Source organism: Sesamum indicum, linkage group LG13 (genome assembly GCF_000512975.1).
Source record: "Sesamum indicum cultivar Zhongzhi No. 13 linkage group LG13, S_indicum_v1.0, whole genome shotgun sequence".
NCBI lineage: Eukaryota > Viridiplantae > Streptophyta > Magnoliopsida > Lamiales > Pedaliaceae > Sesamum > Sesamum indicum.
In genome coordinates, this window is record NC_026157.1 from 3,136,812 (window position 1) to 3,160,124 (window position 23,313).

The following is a 23,313-nucleotide window of genomic DNA, read 5'->3' on the forward strand; positions in this document are numbered from 1 at the left end:
CCCCGTGCAGGTTGTTCTGAGAAATTAACCGATCATGTCTTTGAGAATCGAAAAAGCCCTCCCTGATAAAGCAGACCATATATATGGTTCTCTAACTTCTGATTCTGGCAATTTTCATCTTTCTCTTCAGTCTGTAAGGATTAAGCTTTTCATGTATTAATGGAAGTAGTGATAGAGCAGAAGTTGGAAAAACCCAAATAAAGCAGTAACAGATACTACTGGCGATGTGGTTGCAGAAGCTACTACCGGTGCACTCACCAAGGCTGCTATGTGAAGAAGCAAGTGCAGCGGCTATCAAGAGATGAAAGCATTGTTGCGACTACTTACGAAGGAATGCACATACACCCTGTCGAAAAACCCACTGACAATTTTGAACAAATTCTCAGCCAGATGCAGATTTATCCTCCTTTCTGAACCCTCTAGATTATTGATGGTCAAAGTAGAATATACCTGCAACATACATAGTGGAGGGAATGCTAGAATTATAAATTTCTAATTTGTCCAACAATATAATACCTTTACATAAATTTCACTTTGAACTCAATTCAACCATCCAAAGCCACAAACAGGAGCTTACTACAGATTGCACACCACACACGTGCATCATACTATTGTAGGAGAATATAACACAATTGCAATTAGATCAGCTACCAGGCACATTTGTTGATATCTTAATTTTGATTAAAGTGGCTGCTCAAATATTTGTCAAGACCAAGAGAAAGTCTAACCAAATAACCATAATGATTATTACTAACAAGCAATACTAATGTGTACGACCAACTCCACCGGCTCTATATTTATACATGAAAGTTAATCTCTGCCACCGCGTCAAGTAGTAGCCCTTCCGATAACATTATTAGCTAGAGTGAAACATTACGATGGATCATCCACTAAAGCCTGGCCAAAACCAAAATCAAAGAAAAACGAAGCAACTTTTGAATTTGATGTACAGTAGGCAACAAGATTTATAAGAACCAGACTGTGACAGAAGAAACAGAATTGGCCAAAACCAAAATCGAAGAAAACGAAGCAACTTTTGAATTTGATGTACAGTAGGCAACAAGATTTATAAGAACCAGACTGTGACAGAGGAAACAGAATTTGACGAAAGCAAAATACTCCTGAACTGAGCAGCAAGAGCTTTTCCATATGCATTGTATAGAATTACAATGTGGGCAGGGCCAAAATTAAAAAATATGCTGTTTCCCGGACATGAATAAGGTCTAGTGCTTGTCTTCCTTAGGAATATCTTTGCCAGGTATCTCTTTTGATTTTGCTTTCTCTATTTCCCTGCAATGAGCAGAAAAAGCTTAAAATCAGCAGTAGCCTCCAATGTTTCCCCGATGATAAAAAGTTGCTAGAATGGCTTAAGATTATAACAAGTTCGTAACTTGTGTCCGTTAAAGAAACACTCAAGCATTTGACTATTGTGGGGAACTTTGCAGTGAGCATTCTGACAAAATTATCACAGTGTTAATATCACCAACAATCAGACATTGATTTTGAGATGACAAACTTTCATGGTATTGTGAGTCAGCTTAAAGTTAAGCAGCAGATGGGTAATAAATAGAGGAGAACTCGGCAGGCCCAAGCTGGGAACTAAGCAAGAAATCCCCATTCAAAAATCACATTTTACGGAAGTGAAAAAGAAACAAAGATTATGAATGAATTAAGGTTAGGGGATTGAGGAGCGTACTTAGCGGCGGTCGCGGACTCTTCTTCAAGCCAGTTACGGATATGGCGAACATTACGGCGGAATATGGCAGCTGATTGTTTGACATCACTTCTCAACAGCAACACCACGGCGCTCACTCCGGCGACAGTCAGTATAAAATTCGTCAACGCCATTTGAGGGAATTGATTAATTCGGCTCCCTCCAGATGGGGGTAACTGAAACTGAAAGAATCAAATGATAATGAACGATGGATGCTGTAGGGTTTTGAAAAATAAATTCAAGTGTTTGTTGGAAGAGAGGAAGTTGGGTTGGGAATGGAACTGAAGTGAACAAATTGTATATGATATTGGGATGGGCCAGCCATCTGACACCGGCACGTAAATTTGAGGTTGTTATATGGGCTAAGACCGTATGGCCCATACATACACGTCTTAAACAAATTGCACAGCAGCACAGCTTGCATGGCTTTGATTTTGGTGATGAGCACAAGAACGACGAAAAATTAATTAATGTGAATTGGGGAAGAATGATGGATCCTTATCCTATAATTGTTGCTCCCAACTCCAACTCACCTCGAATCAGGACACCGGACCGCCGCTTTGCTTCTTCCAATCCAACACACCGCCCCTTCGTTTCCTCAAATTCTTCTTATCCAGAACCGCTTCTCCCTCGCCTCGTCTCGTCTCCAACATTAACTCTATAATTCCTTCACAATAGATAGAAGCAAAGCAAATACAACAAAGGCCGGCCGGCGCATGCATTTTTGATATATCAAGAAGGAAACATGAGAGAAGAAGATGAGCAAACAAGAGGTCTCCAAGAGCTTCGCTCCATGATATTTCACATCCTCCGTTCACCTCCGCTTCCTATCTCCTTTCCCACTTTCTCTTTATTATCCTCGTGGTCTTCGCAGCGCCCTCAAATTTCTCCGGCCGCTTTCGGCTTGCTTTTCACTGGGATTTCTATTGCTTTAATGCTGTTCGGTATAGTTACTTTCCTCATCGGATTCGTTTTGATGCCACTGGTGTTTATGTTGGTATTGCTCTTCTACTTTGCGGGGATTGTTTCCAAACTGTTGGAAATTGCTCGTACCATTTTCTGCTGGCCGCTCTCTGATTGCAATAAGGTTGCGCCAGGTACATAGCAAATTCAAACTTAAGCGTTTTTTCTATTCTTGATTCTCTTTTGTGTTGTTTGTGCTTTCTAACTATTGTCTATTGCATAAATTGTATTTCTTGTTAATCACTTTTGTACATATTTATGAATGGTGAGAGTGTATATTAATCGTACGCATTTGATTTGCAGTGTGGAATTTTTCAGGCTGAGGGATACGATGTTACAAAGTTGCAGAGTTGATTAGGAGAGGAGCTGGCAAGCGTAGTACGTAAAATTAGATTTAGAGGTAAGTTTTGACAGCCAGAGTGAAGTAGGATAGAATGCCACTTTTGGAATGTACAGGTATAGCCGCTAGCATAGCAATTAGCATGCGTGAAACAACTTGATACCATGAACCATGTGTTGGTTGCCTGTCTGTAAAATCGATCAGAGCATGTCTTCCTCGTATTGATTGTCTTTAGCATTAATTGAGTCTAGAATGATCCCAAATTCTTCTACGTTATTTGAACAGAAATAAGAACCCATTGACAGTCCGATAAGCCCGCCCAAGACTACTGTAATAAGAACCTGCTTTTTTCTTCATGTTCTTTTGATAAGATAGCTCCCACCTTGGCAAATCCCAAGAAAAGCAATGGAAAAAGGAACATGATCCATGTATTCAATTATTGGGAAAATATGAAAAAGAAGTAACAACCCAATTACCCATGAGTATGACCCTTACCCATGCAAAATATACTTTCCCTCCTTTGAAATCCTAGAGTCTTCTATTGCCCTTCAAGTTTAGCATCCTCCACACCTTGTCGCTTAAGAAATGTCACCACCAATTCACTTCCTACAACATCATACCGCCTACTTATAATTTCCAACAACCATAGCGCATAACACAATTCGCTAGCTATCTACATTTAGTTCCGTTATCAAACATTATTAATTATGTCACAAACATACTCATACAATCCAGAGCAAGTACGTGGGAAAATGAACCCTGATTGGGGGCCCGTGGTGGTGGCGGTAGCTCTGTTCATCCTGCTGTCGCCGGGGTTGTTATTCCAGTTGCCGGCGAGGGCGCGGGTGGTTGAATTCGGCAACATGTACACCAGTGGGATCTCCATCCTGGTTCATGCGGTTCTCTATTTTTGTATCTATACCATCTTGATTGTTGCCATTGGAGTTCATATACATGCTGCTGCCTAGATTTATACTATTCAATACTAACTATTTCAACACTACTATTATATCTATCTTGTGCAATTAAATTAAGTTCCCTCTTTTGCTTTTGCTTTGTCTTTCTAGCTTCTTGTGAGACGTACGTAGTAGATACATCTACTTGTTCCTAGCTACATACCATCCATCTGATTTTCGTTACTTGATATATAGCAATGTGAAAATTTAAGCTTGTTTCCATGAGAATCGTTGCAGCTGCTTCCTGCCCAGAATGGTATGAATTCCTCAATTATTTTGACCTCGCTGGGAGCTTGACAAAAGCTTTCACTATATAAAATCCAGTCTCTAGCTAGCTTAATTATTAAGTTGCAGCCACGTATAAAACTATATCTAAAAACCCAATATTCTGATGAATCAGCCACCTTCTGTTTCAAATAAGCCTACTAATTGGAAACTGCAAACAATTAATAAAAAGAGGGGAGAAGAATGATTAGAAGAAAAACTTAAGCACGTAACAGAAAAGAAAAGTGCGAAATGGCTTCATATTTCTCATAATTAGAAGATTGTGGGAGGAACACAAGGCGCCTCACCGATCATGATGCAACTGCAGGCGAAACCCGATAAAAGGAAAAAAAAGAAAATGTTACCCCCAGAACAATTTTTGTATGTATACGTCCATCAGCCGATGTAGATGTGAAGATGAACGGCGAGGGTCATGATAGCATAGAGAGCACAAAAGATGAATGTGTGCATTGCAATTGACTTTCCGTTGGTCTTCAGGCTTCCGAACTCCACCTGGCGGTAGTTTCCCGGTAACTGAAAAAGTAGGCCGGGTTGCAGCAGTATGAAGAGTACAATTCCGACGAGGACTGGCCCCAAATCCGCCATTAATTCAGTTTCTTCTAAATTACAAGTATGAGAAGAAGCGGGGGTGTGGTGGCTTTTGGACAACGCAACCGCAAGGGGAACGGATGGAGATACGAGGAGTTTGAGCAAAAAGAAAAGAATATAGTTTTAACAAAGCGTGCGTTGGAAAGAAAGAGCGCGATACCCATACCGATGCCTTTTGTAATTGGATGGACCTCAGCCTGCCCAACGGTGATGAAAAATTAGAGTCCATGAGGAGGAGGCCCATCGAACTATCGAACCCCCACCCGGCCCATCAAGAGTATGGGAGGAGACGAGACGACAGGACACGACATGATTCAGACAAGATAGGGAGGGAGTGGAGAGTGGGCAGTAATGGTATAGTGTTTGGGGGAGGGACATATAAAGTGGTTTACATTATTATGGATTGGATTGACTAATTGAAAGGCTTTTCGTAGAGATGGGATATTATTGGAAGCAGTAACCAGCACTTAATCCCCCGCCTGCCCGCATCTTTAATTATTCCACAAACACCAATCCCCCTTCACCCTTCCATCTTACTCTAACTAAAGCCCCATCCCATCTATAATTGATTCCCACCGTGTTCTTTGTTCTGGTGCTTATTGTGCAGTGAGGGGTATGGAAAATTCTAACTCAAACTCGATTCGGTCAAATTTAAATCATTTGTTAAGCACATGATGATAGTCAACCATCAGAAGCACAATCGCCGCTACTGCTTTTGTCCACTTGTTCTCCTCCCAATCCCAAATTCATGCTTTTGTGATGCCAAAAGCAGACATTTAACAAACATATCCACCTGTAGAAAAAGTTAAAGCTGCTATTATTGTTTAATTTTCTGCCCTCCATCTCCCTCTACACCAACTTAAATTAAGGAAAAAGAGAAGACAGACTTCAAACTTCAAAGTAGAATGAAGGATTACGCGGCTCTGCTGATAGCCACCGCACTATTTGCATTCCTATCGCCCGGATTAGTGTTCCAGCTTCCCGGAAAGCATAGGCCCGTCGATTTTCTTAACATGAAGACCAGTGTTGTGTCCATGTTGCTTCACACCGTTATCTATGGTTTGCTTCTTTTTCTCTTCCTCATCGTACTTAATCTGCATATCTATGCCTGAAATCCAACTTAATTGTATGAAATGTTTCCTTGATGTTCATAAGTTTTGGGGGCTGCTTCTCCTTTCTGCGTGTGTTTGTGTTAAGAGGAATTCAAGTTTGTAAAAGCTGAAAACTCTCTGTCTTATCATCAAATCAAAACAATATTTAATGAAACATTCTAATAACAAAAGTGAAGTTCCAGAAACAAAAAGATATATATAGTAGTGAAGTATATATGATTTGTATGAATAAGGTACACCTAGGTTCAAATATTGCAGCAAAAAGATGCTCTATTATATCAAATTTTAACAGATTGTTTGAATGTTGTACTAAATCTATTCTGAGCCTCTCTTTTGCTTACTCTTCCTCTCTATCTAATTTCAACATCCACACAAGCAACATCACCTTCCCAACAACTTCTAAACCACAACACCACTTAATTACTCATAAGAAAAGAAAGAAAATCTTAATCCACACAAGATCCGGATACAGCACGAAAATTCAAATTACAGACAAGGAAATCCATGTGTTTACTATTGGCCCACATAAACGTGAACGCCGATAGCTAACAAGAAAATACAAATGAGAGCAAAGTAGAGAATAGCGTGAACCAGTATGGAAACCCCACTCGTCTGGAAGTTGCCAAACTCAACGATGCGGTTGCGTCCCGGTATCTGAATCAGCAGCCCTGGCGTGAACAACACGAATAAAACCACCGCCACAAACACCGGACCCCAATCCGACATTTTTCCCCTTCTCTGCTCCGCTCTCTTTTTTGTTCGCGAATCGACTGGAAATGTAGTTAAAAGAGTGTCGAGTGATGGAAATGGGTAAAGTTAGGTGCCAGACAGACTGGACACAGATAGCTTTTGTACGTATTACCAATTTCAAAGTTGCTGCATCATTCTCCACACAATAAAACTCATCCCATCCCAACTCTGGGAATTGCTCTGAAATCTTCACAACAATCGAACCAAATAAATGAATGCAGATTAATCTGAATCAATGTTTAACAGGACCGACCAAGAGGCCACAACAACTCTCTGCATCACCAAATTCCAGCTCTACTTATTAACACCAGCTAACCATAACAGCATATCTGTGGGCAACCGCCATTCGCCCTACGCGGGGGTTGAAGTAACTTATTACTAAAATTAATTTAATGAAAATATTTTATGAACTTGCAATCAATAAAATAAATTAAAAATTATTAATTTTATTAACATGTGCAAATCGAACGCCGTCGCAATATAAAACGAAAATTGAAAAATTGGTGGAAAAAAATTAAGTATGAAAACCATATTTTAACTTTGAAATATATTTTATGAATTTTTCACAATTCAAATTCAAATTTATAAGTTCCATATATTACCCAAGCTTAGCTAATTTAAATTTCATATGTACTTTTTTCACGCTAATTCTATCAAAAAGAATTATACAAAATTAATAAAGTATGTACAAAATTTAAGAATTTTAAATGACAAATAAATTGAATCGATAAATATATAAAAAACTTACAAATTCAATATAATTTTAGATTGGGTTGGATTTGGTTTTGGGGAGGAGTCCATGTCAAAAAAGCCCTCTTCCGGCCGCAAACCAAAGACATCTCCCACACACTTTCGTAAAAACGAAAAGCACAGATCACACAATTTGCTCCAACCTCCAACCAATACTCTCTTTAAGCTTTTTCCAAATGATGGTACAAAAATAAGATTGATTATATTTTTATTAATTGCAGTGTAATTTGATACAATTATAACATAATATAATACAAGTTCTTTTTTCCTTTTATTCTTTTCTTCTCCCTTTGCATTCTTTTGCTAGAGCTTATACAATGATACATCATTCATTATGGTATTAATGAGGAACTTGAATTATACTGTGTTGTCTTTTTTAATTTAGACTCCCTTCTGAGCTTCATTATTTAAAGTCACTAACGATCGCTAAATCAACTCTTTGAACCTAAACAGTGGACAAGTTTTTAGGTTTGGGTACATTTATTTTTTTAACCTAAACTGATCTCTAAATTTCATTCATTAGAGACAACCATGCTACTTACTAAAAGTCCCTTGAAGGGTCTTTTAGTCTAGTGCGGCAACAGACACATTAGACTTGCAAATAGTGTTGGTAGGGATCAGTATGAGATGTATACGAGATTCAACAAGTTCTAACACACTGCTCACGAGTGGTGGTGCCATGACACTGGGCTCATGGGCAACACATAGTACACAGTTGGCCAATTGAGGAATGAATGGGTGACGATGCACGACAAGTTGCATAGTGGATGGACATGCAGGCCTTGAGCATCAGTAATCAGTGTCGGCATACTGTGGGCATCGCAGGTTTGTGTCTAGGCATCGTGTGGACGTTATGGGAAGTCAGAGATGCCCAAGCATGCGCGCGCATGGGCGAGTCTGGCAAGAGTTATTTTTAAGTTTCATTCATTGAAGTAATCATGCTACTTACCAAATTACACTTAATCAGTTAATAATGAAAAATATTGTTTAGACAAAATTATATTTTTAGTCCTCCTTTTACAATTTTGGTCCACTGTTAAATTTTTCGGCCAATCCATTTGATCGGAATGCCACGTTGAAAGCACCTCATATGCCATGTAGCCAGAATTTTTATGATTTTATAGAAACCAGCAATCATAAGAAATTTCCCTGAATTAAACCCTAGCTCCTTCAATTTCAACTACAATATTTAACTTCATTTTCAACGACAAAATTTGTGCCTCTTTGTGAGTCGTTTGAGCAAGGGGTGAAACAACAAAAGGGAAAATAGTTGTCCTTTTTGAGCCATTTTTTATTATGATTAGTATTTTGTAAATTCAATAGATAAGAACCCCTATTCACACAAATAACAGAGATTGCATACCTGAGTTTCGATTTCGAACAACCTCAAATTTCTGTTTTCACGCTTCAATTCACACAAGAATACACGCACAAAAATTGGGAAGAAGAGAAGCGGCATCCAATAATACAGAATTATTTGGGGACCAATAAGAAGAAGATGAGGAGGAAGAGCAGGCCGAATTAGAGCGTGAGTCCAATCATCAATCTGACTATGCCTCTGTATGAATGATTTTCATCCTTTTGTCCCCCTTATCAAAAGATATATGCACAACAATTTCATGCAGTTTTTTCCTCTTCTTTGAAGAAGAATATTGAATGAGCTAGGGTTTAATTTGGAGAAAATTCCTTTATATTGTAGGTTTAAAGCCATAAAAACCTTGGCTGCGTGGCAGATGGTGTGTTTTTTGACGTGGCATTCTGGCCAATGGATTGGCTGAAAAATTTAACAATGGACCAAAATTGTAAAAGCATGACTACATCTATTAAAAAAGGACTAAATCTGTCAAGTGTAGGGCTAAAATTGCCAAAAAAAAAAAAAAAAACTAAATTTGCCGTAAAGTAACAAGAATGAAAATGTAATTTTATCTACTATTTAACATCAATTTAATTATGTAATTTACCATTTCAAAAGTATCAGCATTTCTTTTTGAAAGTTGACTTTTTCATCCATCACTAGCAAAAGAATCAAATAAAAGAATATGAATGATCAACATGATTCTTGATGACCCGGGGATTGGAAAAACCAAAAATGAATATAGGCAGGCAAATCGTCGGCAGCAGGATTTGAACCTGCGCGGGCGAAACCCAACAGATTTCAAGTCTGTCTCCTTAACCACTCGGACATACCGACCGTCAATACTCTGTCGTTCGCGATACTAATCCCCATCCGCAGTTTCATCTAGAATAAATTTGAAGAAGAATATGCGATTACGCAATTGGATTATACAGAAGACTATAATAATGTGGTGTTTGTAATGTAATAGAGGTTGAAAAGGACGTTAATAATATATATAAATATGTATAGCCACCACCACTTGACTTAACTAAAAGTGTGGGATTATTATTGGATAAGTTTATTCATCGAATGTTTTTTATCAAATCATACATACAAGTGCTTTTTTGGTATCACCCAATATTCGTTCTAATTGTAATAGTTCAAAATTATTCAACTACCCAAACATAATCTTGAACAAATTAAATGCTTTTAAAATACAAGTATCTTATTGTACCCAATCAAATAAGATTAGGCCGTGTTTACTTGCACGTATTAAGCAGTATATCCGGTATAGTTGCTGATTGTAGTCCATTTACTTGCAAATTGTCCAGCTCGTGACTCACGTCCAAAGCTGGGTCCTATGTTGTACTAATGCTGGATTACAATCCGGCCTCCAAAACAGTTTCCCTAATTTACCCCTTCATTCTTCAAATTATATTCCCAAATGTTGCCTCTGGTTCTTCTCCTTCCTTCTCCAATCTAAATCTCTTTGCCCATTGATCTTCTTCCTAAAAACAAAGCGAAAATGAGAGAGTGCATTTTGATCCACATTAGACAGGCCGGTATTGAGGGAGTTCTACTGCCTTGACCATGACATTGAACGGCGGAGCGAGAAGGAAATTGTTCAAATCTAAGCCAATCCTTGATGAAAATTGGCGAGGCTGGTCGCGTTAGAACCGCTAGGATGAGGCGAATCAAATGATGGTAGTCCGCTAGGAATTCGTCCGAATGGCGATGAATCAAGGCGAGAACCGTTCAGAGTTCGTGATCGGAGCCAACTCTTTCCGATCAATAAAAATCCAAATTTATGGTATGAAAATATTCATCTTGGTGAGAGGGTTGCAACGGTATATGATATGCCCAGGAATTCATTGGGACGACGCCGGAATCTTAGAGAGAAGATTCTGACCGAAAAAGGGGGCGATCCCATCGACTTCGGCCGGTGCGTGGGCTGCTGTAAGTACATTTTCCGCATAGTTTTCTTGATGAGGTTGATATCGGCATTTTGCCAAAAAAGGTTTTAGTACTATTCTTGTATCATTATGTGTATACAATGGCATGCTGGTACTTATTTTTTAAAATTTCAGGGAAATAATCACAATAGAGTGAGTGGTCAAGCTTTGGAATTCAAGCAGCTCAATATTCCTTATCACTTTTGTTGTAAGCTATGAACGAATTATTTTGTTAGTTTTTTATTTTGTATTTAATTCTACCCTGTCATGGTATATGATCTGGGTTTTAGCTATATTGATTCTTCTTCCTGCTTGTATCTATTGGCTTGAAGGTTGTCTCGTTACCGTCTTATTTTTGAGACTTGCATGATTTTTGTTTTTGTAAAGAGTTTCTTGTAATTGCCATGTTTATGGTCAGATATTGTGGCCAACCATCATGCCACCTTAACTGTAGTCTGTAGCTCATAAGTGGATGAGAACTTAGATGTGTAAAGAAATAATAATAAAGGGGGAAAAAAAAAAAACAAAGAATGTGAGACTTCTGTACAAGATCCTCTTGTGGTCTTAGAGATTTGCAAAACTGTTTGTTTTTTTCTTGTTAGATTAGTTAACCTCTTGAGCGCGTGAACTTTGCAGGAGTCTGCTCTTCCAAAGAGCAAGTACGAAGAAGATGTTTACATAAACAATCATACAAGTGTTTGGGGTTCATGGTGGAAGGATCATCAATGGGGTTACAAGTGCTGCCATCAGACAGTTAGAAACAGCTATTGTACAGGGGCTGCTAGTATTGAGGTTGCTGAAGCTGCAGCAGATCTTATGAAAGCTAATATTGCTTGGAAAGAGGCTACTGAAGGTAATTACTTTCTTTTACTATGTGAATCATGATTGAGATGATTATAATGTTCAAACATAAAATGAGATGATGTAACACTAATGTCCTAGTAAGTTATTTGTTTTTTCGTTCAACTTTTGTCATCTTTTTAACTGGCTGAAGCACTTAAGAAGGTAAAATTCTTCTAGGCCTTTTATATCCTGCAAAATTTTGGTCTTGATTGAGGACTGATGTGGTTATGTACATACAACAATCTGATTATGATTGAGCATTGGGGTTACTGGTTTTGCAAGCTTTTATCTCCAATCATGTTGTGTAAATGTTGTGGATAATGTAAAATATAAACATTGGTTTTTTGTTTCGTTTCTAGGAGGACGAGAGGAGGAGAGAAGAGCGGGATGAGAGGAAACGCAAGTACTTTATCCCAATTGGCACAATCCCAATAATAGTCCCAAATTAATCGGGTTAAATCCATTTTGACCCCCTGTGATATAACAAAATATCAAAAACCCCTTTATGAAATTTTTAATATCAAAAGTCATCCCTATATTACCAATAAATAATCACACCACTCCTGATCAATTTGAATCTATTTTTTTAGAAACAATGACTAAAATCTAGTCAAACCGGTCAACTAGGCTTATTAATATATAATTATTTTAATTTATAATTTTTAACATATATTTATAATACATATAATTATAATTTACAAAAAAATTAAAAAATAACAATTATACCCCATTCCCCACCGCCAACCCCCACCCATACCCCCATCTTCTTTCCCACCCATCCTCTTCCCCCCTCCCTCACCCCTTCCCCCTTAATTTAATTAAAATAATATTTTATTATATAAATAATTAAGTAATTATTATATAAAAGAATATTTATTATTAATAGAAATATATCATATTTTAATTAAATAATTATTATATAAAATAATATTTAATTCTTAAATATATATATAATATTATATGTTAAATGTGAGAGAAGGGCAAAAATTTCAAAAAAAAAGTTATTTTTATAGAAAAATCGTAGTCAAAGCGCGTGTGGCCTAATTTTTGTACGGATGGGGTTTTTTAAACTTTATTTTATATCATAGAGGGGTATTTGATACTTTAATTTTCATAGGGGGGTTTTTGAACAATCCTATTATCACATGGGGTCTTTGAATTTTTCCCCAAATTAATCCCAAAGACGGATATGGGATGCAACCAAATAAACACGGCCTTAATGTACTGAGCTGGATAGATCCCGTTTGATTTGACCGACAATAGCGATTATGTGGCTAATTAATTTTATACTAATCATACCATTGAAATATCCTTTTTTTTTTAAAAAAAAAATATGAAGTATAATTGTTGTAGAATTTGGAGTATGATGATGGTGGGGAAAACAGAGAGAATATGTGGCCATGTGGGACACCCGGCCCGGCGGAACCGTATAAACCCCAAATGGAAATGACTAATGAGCTTTTTCAAACTAATAATTAGAGTGATCCTTTAACAATGATAAAGTAGTAGTAAAATGTTACTCTTCTTAAACTCGTGTTGTCTGAGTAAGGACAGTTTGCTTGTTCTTTTTCAGTCATTTATTTTACTAATCAATCTAATATAAACTCAAAAAATATTTGATCTTATTGTCTGGTCAAGAAACAAAATTCAATAACTAGGTAGAGATGGTTATGGAAATTCAGACCAAGATGGATGAAAATTATCCTACTATTCTGGTTGGTTTTAGCATAATTAGTAATAATAATCATCAAATTGGTGTTTAAACGAGCTACAGTATATATATGGTGGCATCAATGTATAATTTATCTGCTGCCAAAATAGAACAACATATACTTGCCTTATTTTTGCTCCCTCCCTCCCAAAATACAACATCCAACTTCCACACCCCGTTTCCAGAAGAATATTAAGAAAGATTCACCCGAAGATGGGCTGTCTGAACCAGAAACTCTCTTCATTCTTGAACAACAAATGCTGGTTTTTGTGGCTGCAATGTGGATACAGTCTTGTGCTGGAATTGGGTACTTGTTCGGTAGTATTTCACCAGCGATCAAGACCTCTTTGAACTAAAATAAGAGGCAGGTTGCCAGGTTAGGGGTGGCTAAAGATTTAGGTGATAGCGTGGGATTCTTGACTGGCAGTTTGTCTGAGATTTTGCCGTTGTGGGTTGCTCTTCTTATCAGTGTCATTTGTTGGATATGGTTGGGTTTGGCTTGTTCTCACCGGCAGAGTTCCTGTTTTGCCGTTATAGGCTGTGAGTATCATATTTCTACAGCATTGACTTGCTGCGGCTTAATACTATTTTTGTCTTTTGTGGGATCGATCGTTGGTTTTAATCGAATTGTTAGGTTTAAGTTTGATATGATAATCCTTGATTCTTGATTATTGATCTGTTTTAATTTAACCTTTGATGTGATGAATATGATCAGCTGAGTTCAGCTTCAAGATCTTACTTTTTACATCGTGATGGAGGGAAATAATAAAAAACTAATATACCCTTAGTATGAATGGTAGAGACAAAGGCGTAAAAAGAGAGATTAAACCCATCACTCACGTGGATAATCTCAGAAACGGTTAAGGGCAATCTTATACCCGAAAAAGGTGGGCCACGATCGCGAGATGACCTGTCGTGGAAGCGGGTATTAGGATCGTGCAGAGGACACGAAAAGGGATCAGTATAAAAAGAAGAAGGAAGAGAGAAAAAAGGGTTGGTCTGGCTTTTATATTTCACTTTTCATATTCTTTAGTATCTCTTTTACCGGATAAAATTCTCTATACTGACTTGAGCGTCGGAGTATCTACGCCGGTACCAAACCCGGCTAGGTAACGCTTGTTCTGTTTTCAGGATATAAAGGGTTCGACAGAGTGACAGGGACGATAACAAGCGCGACCCGCGATCTCGGTCGGATCATTTGGCGCCGTCTGTGGGAACGTCAGGTGACGGATTGGAACGCGTTTGAGAAATGGAGACGCCTGCAGAAGATCAAGCACCCGTTGTACATTTATCACGGCAAGAAATGGACACTCCCATGACTGATCGGGAGGGAACCGTGCAACTGACACGACGGGAATTACAACAAATGATGGAAGAAGCAGGGAGGAAGGCCTTGGTAGCCTATGAGAGAAGAACGGAAACTCCTTTAGAAAAGGAAATAGCGGGAAAAAGGTTGTTTCAGGAAAGAGTCGAGGTGCAAGACAATGAAGGAATGAGTAGACCGGGGGCGAATAGGAGGGGCCCGCAACCCTCTGATGTGGGATCCAGTAGCAGGGCTTTAAGCCGTCCTAGGGGACCAGCCATATCTCGAGCTGAGGTGGATAATGTTAGTAAGCAAATAGCCCAGTTAGGAAAGCAAATTAAGCAAATAGCCCAGTTAGGAAAGCAAATAGACGAACTCAAGAAGAGAGGAGAAATAGTAGCCCACAATCATAATTCGCCATTTGCTAACCGTATACTTACAGAACTGGTCAACCCGAGCTTCAAGATGCCCGACCTCCCGAAGTATGATGGAACTCGGGACCCACAAGAGCATCTGGCTGCTTTCGATATGGTAAACTCGGGACCCACAAGAGCATCTGGCTGCTTTCGATATGGTAATGAATTTATATGGACAGTCGAGCTCTATAATCGCCAAGTTATTTGTTACCACGCTAACAGGAAAGGCCCAAGAATGGTTTACGAACTTGCCCCCAGGCAGCATAGATTCGTATGAGCAACTAGCACAAAAGTTTGCATTCCACTTTGCAAGCAAGAGAAAACAGAAGAGATCAGCTACACATTTATTTACTATTCGACAGGGGGAAAAGGAAAGTCTGAAAAATTTTATGGGACGTTTTAATAATGAAACGTTGGAGGTGCAGGATCTTAGGATAGACATGATGACCAGTATCCTAATCCATAGATTGAAGAAAGGAGTTTTTGCATCGGCTCTAGCACGGGACCCGCCAATAGATGCAGAGCAGTTGATGGCAGTGGCGCAAAAATACATTGATGAAGAGGAGATGAATGCAATGAAAGATGAGGAGTGGAGAGTTACATCAGAACGAGCAAGAGATGGGAGATTCACCAGAGATCGGGATGCGCGACCAAAAAAGGAGAAAGAAAGGGAACCTCCTTATCAGCCGAAATATAGCAGGTATACCCCTTTAAATATGACTAGGGCTAAAGCCCTCATGCTGGTGGAAAAAGATAATGTTTTGATGTGGCCGAGGCATACGAGGATTACTCCAGCCAAAAGACATTCGAATAAGTATTGTCGGTTTCATCGAGAAAGAGGGCATGATACGGAGGAATGCTATCAATTAAAAGATGAGATAGAGCGACTGGTGCGACAAGGGTATTTCAGGAGACAGAACCCCCATACTTTTGAAGAAAGGAGACGAGATGGGAGGGGCAGATCGAGTAGTAGGGACCGCAGGTCAAATTGGGCAGAGGAGCGAAGGACTCAGACAGTGGCGGAGAACGCGCCTGTGAAAGGCATTATCCACACTATTGCAGGAGGATCAGAGGGATGGTCGAGAAGAGCTAGAAGGAGATTCGAGAGAGAGACTAGGTGGGAGCGACGTAAGCAAGGAGTGCATATAACGAGCACCCATGAGATCGTATTTGGAGATCAAGATGCAGGAACCAGGGTCGTGACAGATAACAGTGAAAAAAATGAAAAGAGAAAATTTCAAGGAGAGAAGAAAGAAGATTGGCAGGCACTGAAAGCGGGGATAATCGAACCTGTTGATCATAAAGAGGTAGAGTTGATACAAGGAGACCCGACCAAGGTCACCAAAATAGGCTCCAACTTGGGACAGTTCGAGGGAATCCTGATTACTTTTTTAAGAAGTAACGTAGATATGTTTGCATGGGATCCGTCAGATTTTCGGGGTATAAACCCGGAGGTGATAGTACACAGGCTAAACGTAGACCCATCCATGCGACCTGTCCAACAGAAGAAGCGAACCTTCGGAGGTGAGAAAAATGCGATCATTGAGGGAGAGGTAAACAAACTACTTAAAGCGGGTTATGTATCCGAGGTTCAATATACGGATTGGTTGGCCAATGTGGTCGTGGTGCCGAAGCCAGGGGGTAAGTGGAGAATGTGTACAGACTTTACGGATCTCAATAAGGCATGTCCGAAAGACCCTTACCCGCTTCCCAGGATTGATGTCCTAGTTGATTCGACGGCTGGATATAAGACATTTTCCATGATGAATGCATATCAAGGATACCACCAGATTTTTATGGCACCAGAAGATCGAATAAAAACATCCTTTGTAACTGACCGTGGGATTTATTGTTATAATGTTATGCCTTTTGGATTGAAAAATGCAGGGGCAACATATCAAAGGTTGGTGAACAAGATGTTTGCTCGACAGATAGGGAAAACCATGGAGGTGTATGTGGATGACATGTTGGTTAAAAGTCAACAACCAGATGGTCATTTGGAACATTTGAAGGTAGCTTTTGCGATCATGAAAGAACATGGGATGAAGCTTAATCCTAGCAAGTGTACATTCGGAGTAGGCGGGGGCAAATTTCTTGGATACATGGTCAGCGAACGTGGGATTGAAGCTAATCCAGAGAAGATAGAGGCCATACTGAACCTGAAGTCGCCTACATCCATTAAGGAAGTTCAGAAGTTAACAGGTAGAATTGCTTCTCTTAATCGCTTTATTTCTAGGTCTGCAGATCGCAATTTACATTTCTTTAAAATATTGAGGAAAGTAAAAGGATTCAATTGGACCGAGGAATGCGAGCAAGCTTTTCAGGAGTTAAAGACTTATCTGAGATCGCCGCCTCTTTTGGCGAACCCTAGAGAGGGGGATGTATTATATCTTTATTTGGCTGTTTCGGATAATGCGGTTAGTTCAGTATTGATAAAAGAAGAGGGAAAGGTGCAGAACCCGGTGTACTATGTAAGTAAGATGTTGCAAGGAGCAGAAACTAGATATGCGGAGATCGAAAAGTTAGCGTTGGCGGTGGTGGTGACAGCCAGGAAGCTAAGGCCATACTTTCAATCACATCGGATAGTGATACGAACTAATCATCCACTCCGAAACATTCTTACCCGACCAGAGGCTTCGGGTAGAATGATAAAGTGGGCAGTTGAGTTGGGGGAGTTCGACATCACCTATCAGGGTCGCACAGCAGAGAAAGCTCAGATTTTGGTTGACTTCATGGTGGAGATATCCGGTACCCAGAAAGATGTAGAAACATGGATGTTACATGTGGATGGATCCTCCAATGCCAACAATGGAGGAGCAGGGATATTGATCGAAGGACCAGCAGGCATGGAGATTGAGGTCGCTGCTCGACTGTCTTTTCCTGTTACAAATAATGAAGCCGAGTACGAAGCTTTACTCTTGGGTTTGGAGCTAGCACTAGAAGCTGGAGCGCAGATTCTTGAAGTATACACTGACTCGCAACTAGTCGCGATGCAAGTTGAAGGAATATATGAAACTAAAGAAAGATCTATGACAGATTATCTGAAGAAAGCAAAAGAACGGATGCAGAAATTCTCCAAGTGCACTGTTCGGCAAATTCCCAGGAATGAGAATGAAAGAGCCGATGCGTTATCAAAGTTAGGAGCTACGCTGGCAGGAATAAAGGATAGAAAAATCACAGTGATCGTAAAAGAACGATCAGCGATCTCTGAAGGAATAGAAACTAATATGGTAACTTCAAGATGTCTGTGGATAGAAGATATAGCAGCATACCTGAGGGAGGGGATTTTGCCTATTGATGCCGGACATGCTAGGCGCATTAAATTTAAGGCTCCCAGGTTTGCCCTAGTAGGAACACAATTATATAAAAGAACAGTCGAGGGACCCCTCCTCAAATGCTTGGAAGACGTACAAGCCAGGTATGTTCTACAAGAAATTCATGAAGGTAATTGTGGAAATCATTCGGGGGCTAGATCCTTAGCTCAGAAGGTGACCCGGCAGGGATATTTTTGGCCCACACTAATGAAGGATTGCAAGGAGTTCGTACGAAGATGTGAGAAGTGCCAGAAATTCGCCTCACAGATCCACACTCATGCGGTCCCGATGATCCCTGTTCCCATTACATGTCCATTCGACCAATGGGGTATAGACATTATAGGACCGTTTCCTCCAGCGCGAGCTCAGAAAAAGTTTGTCATAGTCGCGGTGGAATACTTTTCGAAATGGGTGGAGGCAGAAGCTGTCTCCAAAATCACGGAAGGAGAAGCAATAAACTTTATATGGAAAAACATAATTTGCAGGTTTGGAATACCTCGGATATTGATATCCGATAATGGGACCCAATTTCAAGGGAGGAAAATAATTGCGTGGTTGCACGAGCTGAAGATACAGCAAAATTTCACGGCGGTAGGACATCCCCAATCGAATGGTCAGACGGAGGTCACAAATAGAACCATATTGCAACATCTGAAAGCCAGGTTGAGTTCGAAGGCAGAATGGAGCGATGAGCTCCCAGGAGTACTATGGGCCTATAGAACAACTCCTCGAACCTCAACAGGTGAGACTCCATTTTCTTTAGTTTATGGTTCTGAAGCTGTAATTCCTGCAGAGATAGGAGAAGAGTCGCAAAGGATTGCAAACTTTGATCCAGGAAGAAATGGAGAACAACGTGCATTCGACCTAGACATATTGGAAGAGAAAAGAGAAGCAGCGCGGATAAGGATGTTGCACCATAAAAGTCTAATGCTGAGAGGTCATGATAAGAACTTGAAGCCCAGATCGTTACAGGTCGGGGACCTGGTATTGAGAAAAGTGGAGGTCTCGAGGCATGTAGGAAAACTCGATCCCAACTGGGAGGGGCCTTTCAAAGTGGTTGAGATCGTCGGGAAAGGCACGTACAAGTTACAGGATGCTCAAGGCAAGGAGTTACCCCGACCATGGAATATTCAAAACCTCAAGAGATTTTATGTTTAAAATCTCTATTGATATAGTACCGGAGGATAGGGAAAAGATCGTTACGTTCAAAAAGAACGATCTTAGGAAAGTTAATCTGGAAAAGATTGTGGTCTGAAAAAGACTGATGTAAACAATGACCTGCGAAAGGTTAAACCCTGACCTGAAAAAGGTCACTAAAGTTAGCTTCCCTTCTTTATCTATGAAAGATCATTTCAATTTTAAAGCTCCATCTATCTCAAGTTTGCTACAAGTAGTAAGTTGATCACATTAAATTGTATCTGAGAAAGATCAAATTGTCAATACCTTGAAATAGCAAAGTTACATAGCATCAGAAGAAAGATGGAAGTTACATATTTTCTATCTCATCCATAAGAACAGAAAATTCATCATTTTCAGAGGGTGTATCATCCTCCTCAGGTAAAGGTTGAAGGTTAGCAAAACTGGGGTTAAGGCGAGATATATCAAAGTTGGGAGCAAATCCTTGAAGATGAGAAGTCTGAGATTTGCAGCGATCAAAACCTTGTAGCAGGTAGTCGGCGGCTTTAATTTCTACAGCAGAGTCAAAGGTGGGGGTCTTTAAAAAGTCCCGAACGCCTTGGAGGCGGATCCCTCGAACCTGCTGATTAAACTCCTCCGACTTTAAGAAGATCTCGCGACCTTCAGCAACGCCCACGATCTTCCCCGCTGCATGACCAGCATCAAAACCTCGTTTCTCTCCTTCGGCAGCTGCTTTGGAAGCCTCAGAAACCACTTGTGCTTCAAGCTCTTTGATACGAGCCTCCTGGGTCGATATCGACCTCGACCATTCTTCTTCCTTGGAGGAAAAACTAGCAAGCTGGGCCCTCAAATTGTGGATTATACGTTCCGCTGCTATTTGGTTATGGCGAAAGCCAGCACACTTCAGACTAAGACCTCGCACGAAGTTGGATGCCTAAACAGAAAACAGTTAGGGTAATTCAGGGACAAGCAAAAATAATAAGCAGGAAAGAATACCTGTACAAGGGAGTGGGCGCAGTGTTCTTCCATTCGGGTGAATGAGGTTTGTAGGAGAGCTGCCTGATCGAGGGGAAGGCAGTTAGCATCATACAGCTCCCAGGAATCTTGGCCTGAGCGAGTTCGAAATACTGAACTGTTAGGAGAGATTTGCCAATCAGGGACCCATTTTTCCCCTTCCATTTGGGCCACAGGGTGATCGGGGCCCCGAAGTTCTGATCGAGCAGTTCTCCAGTAGTCAGTGAGACCCCGCAGTACATCCATATTTCGTCTAATCTCGGACCCGGTTTCGGCCCCGTCCGAAGGTAATCCTCCACCAGATTGAGATTGAGTAGGTCCTAGGAGATTAGGACGGAAGGGTGATTTCCCCCGGGTCTTCCTCTTTCGGGAGGACTCAGCAACATCTCCGTCGTTTAGAGCGTGATCCTGCAATCTCCAGCTAGAAGACGGAGCGGCAGGGTGATTACGGGGAGGAAGGTTGTGAACCCGAGTCTCTTCACTACCCACTGATTACGGGGAGGAAGGTTGTGAACCCGAGTCTCTTCACTACCCACTTCGATGGGAATCGGACGGGGAGGAGTAGTAGTATCTGGGGTTGAGGAAACAGCTGCCACAGGCTGTGAAGAGGCAATTTCCATAGTAGCTTGGGCTTGTGACCGAGCCTGAATTTGAGCTCGCAGACGCTTATTAATACGAGCTTGACTCACCATGGAAACTGTAAACAGAGAAAAAGGAGAATCCAGTTAAATGTGGTAGGATGAAATAAGAAGAAAAGGTAGAAAATCAGATCACCTAAGGTACCCTCCACCTGGAGAGGGGCAGGAGTTAGATGGGCGAGCCAAAGTATCTCTTCGGCTAGAAGCTTCTTGGGATTATACCGGTAGGAAGTAATGCTGCTTATCTGATCCCCATCTAAGCCCTCACCTTCCGTAAGAGGGGTAGGCTTATCAACCTTCCAATCTAAGGAAAAAGGCCATTCGCGACCAGAAGGGGGTCTAATAAAGATAAAATGGGATTTCCAGGGACCGACATTGGAAGTAAGGGGGTCGAGGAACCTACACTCCTTTCGGGAGGTTAAGTAGAAGAAACCATAGTCTCCAGATCGTACGGAGGTCGTAAAGGAATATAACGACCAAAAATTTTCGAAACTGGGTTCAAACCTATGTACACGCATAACTATGATGAACAGAATAATGTGGCGTATGGAGTTAGGGGATAATTGCATAGGGCATAGATTCAAGCGGCGAAGGATTAGGGCTACGCTAGGGGGTAAGGGAAAGCGTAATCCTGCCTCAAAATGTTGCAGAGAAAAAGAACAAAACCCTGGAGGAGGGCGATGCATACGATCGGATGATAAAGGAATTATTATCTCATAGTTAGAAGGAATGAAGAATTTCTCTTTTATCTTCTGTGTTTGTAACTTCACAGTGCTAACTATCTCGGCCCAGGGAGTAGGATGTACGACAGGTTGGGGATTCTCAGGAGCAGGAGCTATACTTAAATTTGGGTTTCTAGTACGATTAGAACGAGGTCTGCGTCTAGGAGAAACCAGATCCCTCAGAAGCATGTTGGAAGGAGCAGACGAGGAGATATCAGCAGAATTAGAGCCTATGTTAGAGGTATTAGAGGAAGACATGGTACCTGGAGGACTCGGGGAAGAAGAAGAGTTGAAGAAGAAACAGCCAGCTAGAGGAAGAAATACACGCGAAGATGGAACGCCTCGCAGCAACAATACTCGAGAAAAAAGCGGAAGGGAGAGAACAATTTGAAATACGTCCGTATATATATATTTGGGAAGGCGGTGAGGAGATGACCGTTACCCAATCAGCGCGTAACAGCTGCCCCTATTAAAAACGTAAATCGATGCGCAGCTCGATAAGAGACACGTGGACAATCGTAAGGATATCAAGAAATGCAAGCGAGCCGTCGGACAGAGCTGTTCAACTTCTTGAAGTGACTACACTTCAAAAAGTGGGGGAGTAATGATGGAGGGAAATAATAAAAGACTAATATACCCTTAGTATGAATGGTAGAGACAAAGGCGTAAAAAGAGAGATTAAACCCATCACTCACGTGGATAATCTCAGAAACGGTTAAGGGCAATCTTATACCCGAAAAAGGTGGGCCACGATCGCGAGATGACCTGTCGTGGAAGCGGGTATTAGGATCGTGCAGAGGACACGAAAAGGGATCAGTATAAAAAGAAGAAGGAAGAGAGAAAAAAGGGTTGGTCTGGCTTTTATATTTCACTTTTCATATTCTTTAGTATCTCTTTTACCGGATAAAATTCTCTATACTGACTTGAGCGTCGGAGTATCTACGCCGGTACCAAACCCGGCTAGGTAACGCTTGTTCTGTTTTCAGGATATAAAGGGTTCGACAGAGTGACAGGGACGATAACAAGCGCGACCCGCGATCTCGGTCGGATCACATCGTATGTTTAGCATCTCTGAATTTTCAGGTTGGAATCTTTTTCCCTTTTGTTTTTCTTGAACTGGTTTGGGTTGTCAATCTGCTCTCTTCCCGTGGTGCTTGTTTGAATTATCGAGATGTATCTTTCATTTTCTGGACTCCCCTCTTTCGTGGCGAAAAGTCCTTATATTGTGTTTGTTTCTTCCAGTAAACTCAACCTTTTCCTTAATATTTGAAGAATTAATGTAGTTAAGTCTTCTGCTTAACCGGAAATCATTTCGTCCAACACTTATGATTCTATATTAGATGTCGTAGCTTTTGAATGATAGCTCACTTTTTAAGCTTTCGACCTCTTCCCCACCCTCCCCAACACACACTTGGGAACTCGAAGAGGTAGATAGATGATATTTTGACCTTTTTTGTTTGAAATGCTCA

The 23,313-nt window shown here is 40.5% G+C and overlaps 6 protein-coding genes, 1 long non-coding RNA gene and 1 other non-coding gene across 9 annotated transcripts in view; 5 read left to right on the top strand and 3 right to left on the bottom strand.

Moving 5' to 3' along the window:
• Nucleotides 1-1,179, top strand: part of LOC110013061 (probable WRKY transcription factor 75) — a 2,204-nt gene extending 1,025 nt beyond the window's left edge. Inside the window, exon 2 of one of the 2 annotated variants that reach the window (XM_020698623.1) lies at nt 237-1,179. In XM_020698623.1, the coding sequence (XP_020554282.1) occupies nt 237-414 (178 nt within the window). In that variant the 3' untranslated portion in view covers nt 415-1,179. Of the gene's footprint in view, nt 1-180 lie in introns of both variants that reach the window. The other variant, XM_020698624.1, reaches the window with a different exon arrangement.
• LOC105176236 lies at nt 1,016-1,988 on the bottom strand. The gene is made up of 2 exons (XM_011098968.2): nt 1,697-1,988; nt 1,016-1,290 (listed from the first exon to the last, which is right to left on the bottom strand). The coding sequence occupies exons 1-2, from the start codon at nt 1,846-1,848 to the stop codon at nt 1,224-1,226; spliced, it is 219 nt and encodes a 72-aa protein (XP_011097270.1). The 5' UTR covers nt 1,849-1,988; the 3' UTR covers nt 1,016-1,223.
• Nucleotides 2,122-4,708, top strand: LOC105176235. The gene is made up of 2 exons (XM_011098967.2): nt 2,122-2,811; nt 2,981-4,708. Exon 2 carries the CDS (start codon nt 3,725-3,727, stop codon nt 3,983-3,985), a length of 261 nt encoding a protein of 86 aa, XP_011097269.1. The 5' UTR covers nt 2,122-2,811; nt 2,981-3,724; the 3' UTR covers nt 3,986-4,708.
• Nucleotides 4,813-6,030, top strand: LOC105176238. Its single transcript, XM_011098971.2, has one exon. The coding sequence runs from the start codon at nt 5,752-5,754 to the stop codon at nt 5,956-5,958; it is 207 nt and encodes a 68-aa protein (XP_011097273.1). The 5' UTR covers nt 4,813-5,751; the 3' UTR covers nt 5,959-6,030.
• LOC105176237 lies at nt 6,211-7,033 on the bottom strand. Its single transcript, XM_011098969.2, has one exon. The coding sequence runs from the start codon at nt 6,682-6,684 to the stop codon at nt 6,472-6,474; it is 213 nt and encodes a 70-aa protein (XP_011097271.1). The 5' UTR covers nt 6,685-7,033; the 3' UTR covers nt 6,211-6,471.
• TRNAS-UGA lies at nt 9,568-9,649 on the bottom strand. The gene has a single exon. It is a non-coding gene; the product is annotated as a tRNA-Ser (tRNA).
• Nucleotides 10,203-12,266, top strand: LOC105176240. The gene is made up of 4 exons (XR_848948.2): nt 10,203-10,750; nt 10,882-10,954; nt 11,383-11,599; nt 11,949-12,266. It is a non-coding gene; the product is annotated as an uncharacterized LOC105176240 (long non-coding RNA).
• Nucleotides 12,493-19,689, top strand: LOC110011284. Its single transcript, XM_020698656.1, has 4 exons — nt 12,493-13,840; nt 14,089-14,918; nt 14,949-15,116; nt 15,160-19,689. Exons 2-4 carry the CDS (start codon nt 14,550-14,552, stop codon nt 19,489-19,491), a joined length of 4,869 nt encoding a protein of 1,622 aa, XP_020554315.1. The 5' UTR covers nt 12,493-13,840; nt 14,089-14,549; the 3' UTR covers nt 19,492-19,689.

Excerpts from the sequence above, each read along its gene's own strand:
- LOC105176236 (XM_011098968.2), bottom strand. The coding sequence starts at position 1,848 with ATGGCGTTGACGAATTTTATACTGACTGTCGCCGGAGTGAGCGCCGTG. Across the intron at positions 1,291-1,696 it reads GAGTCCGCGACCGCCGCTAA|GGAAATAGAGAAAGCAAAAT; the intron begins GTACGCTCCTCA and ends TGCTCATTGCAG.
- LOC105176235 (XM_011098967.2), top strand. The coding sequence starts at position 3,725 with ATGTCACAAACATACTCATACAATCCAGAGCAAGTACGTGGGAAAATG.
- LOC105176238 (XM_011098971.2), top strand. The coding sequence starts at position 5,752 with ATGAAGGATTACGCGGCTCTGCTGATAGCCACCGCACTATTTGCATTC.
- LOC105176237 (XM_011098969.2), bottom strand. The coding sequence starts at position 6,684 with ATGTCGGATTGGGGTCCGGTGTTTGTGGCGGTGGTTTTATTCGTGTTG.
- LOC110011284 (XM_020698656.1), top strand. The coding sequence starts at position 14,550 with ATGGAGACGCCTGCAGAAGATCAAGCACCCGTTGTACATTTATCACGG. Across the intron at positions 14,919-14,948 it reads TGGATAATGTTAGTAAGCAA|ATAGCCCAGTTAGGAAAGCA; the intron begins ATAGCCCAGTTA and ends CAAATTAAGCAA. Across the intron at positions 15,117-15,159 it reads CTCGGGACCCACAAGAGCAT|CTGGCTGCTTTCGATATGGT; the intron begins CTGGCTGCTTTC and ends CCACAAGAGCAT.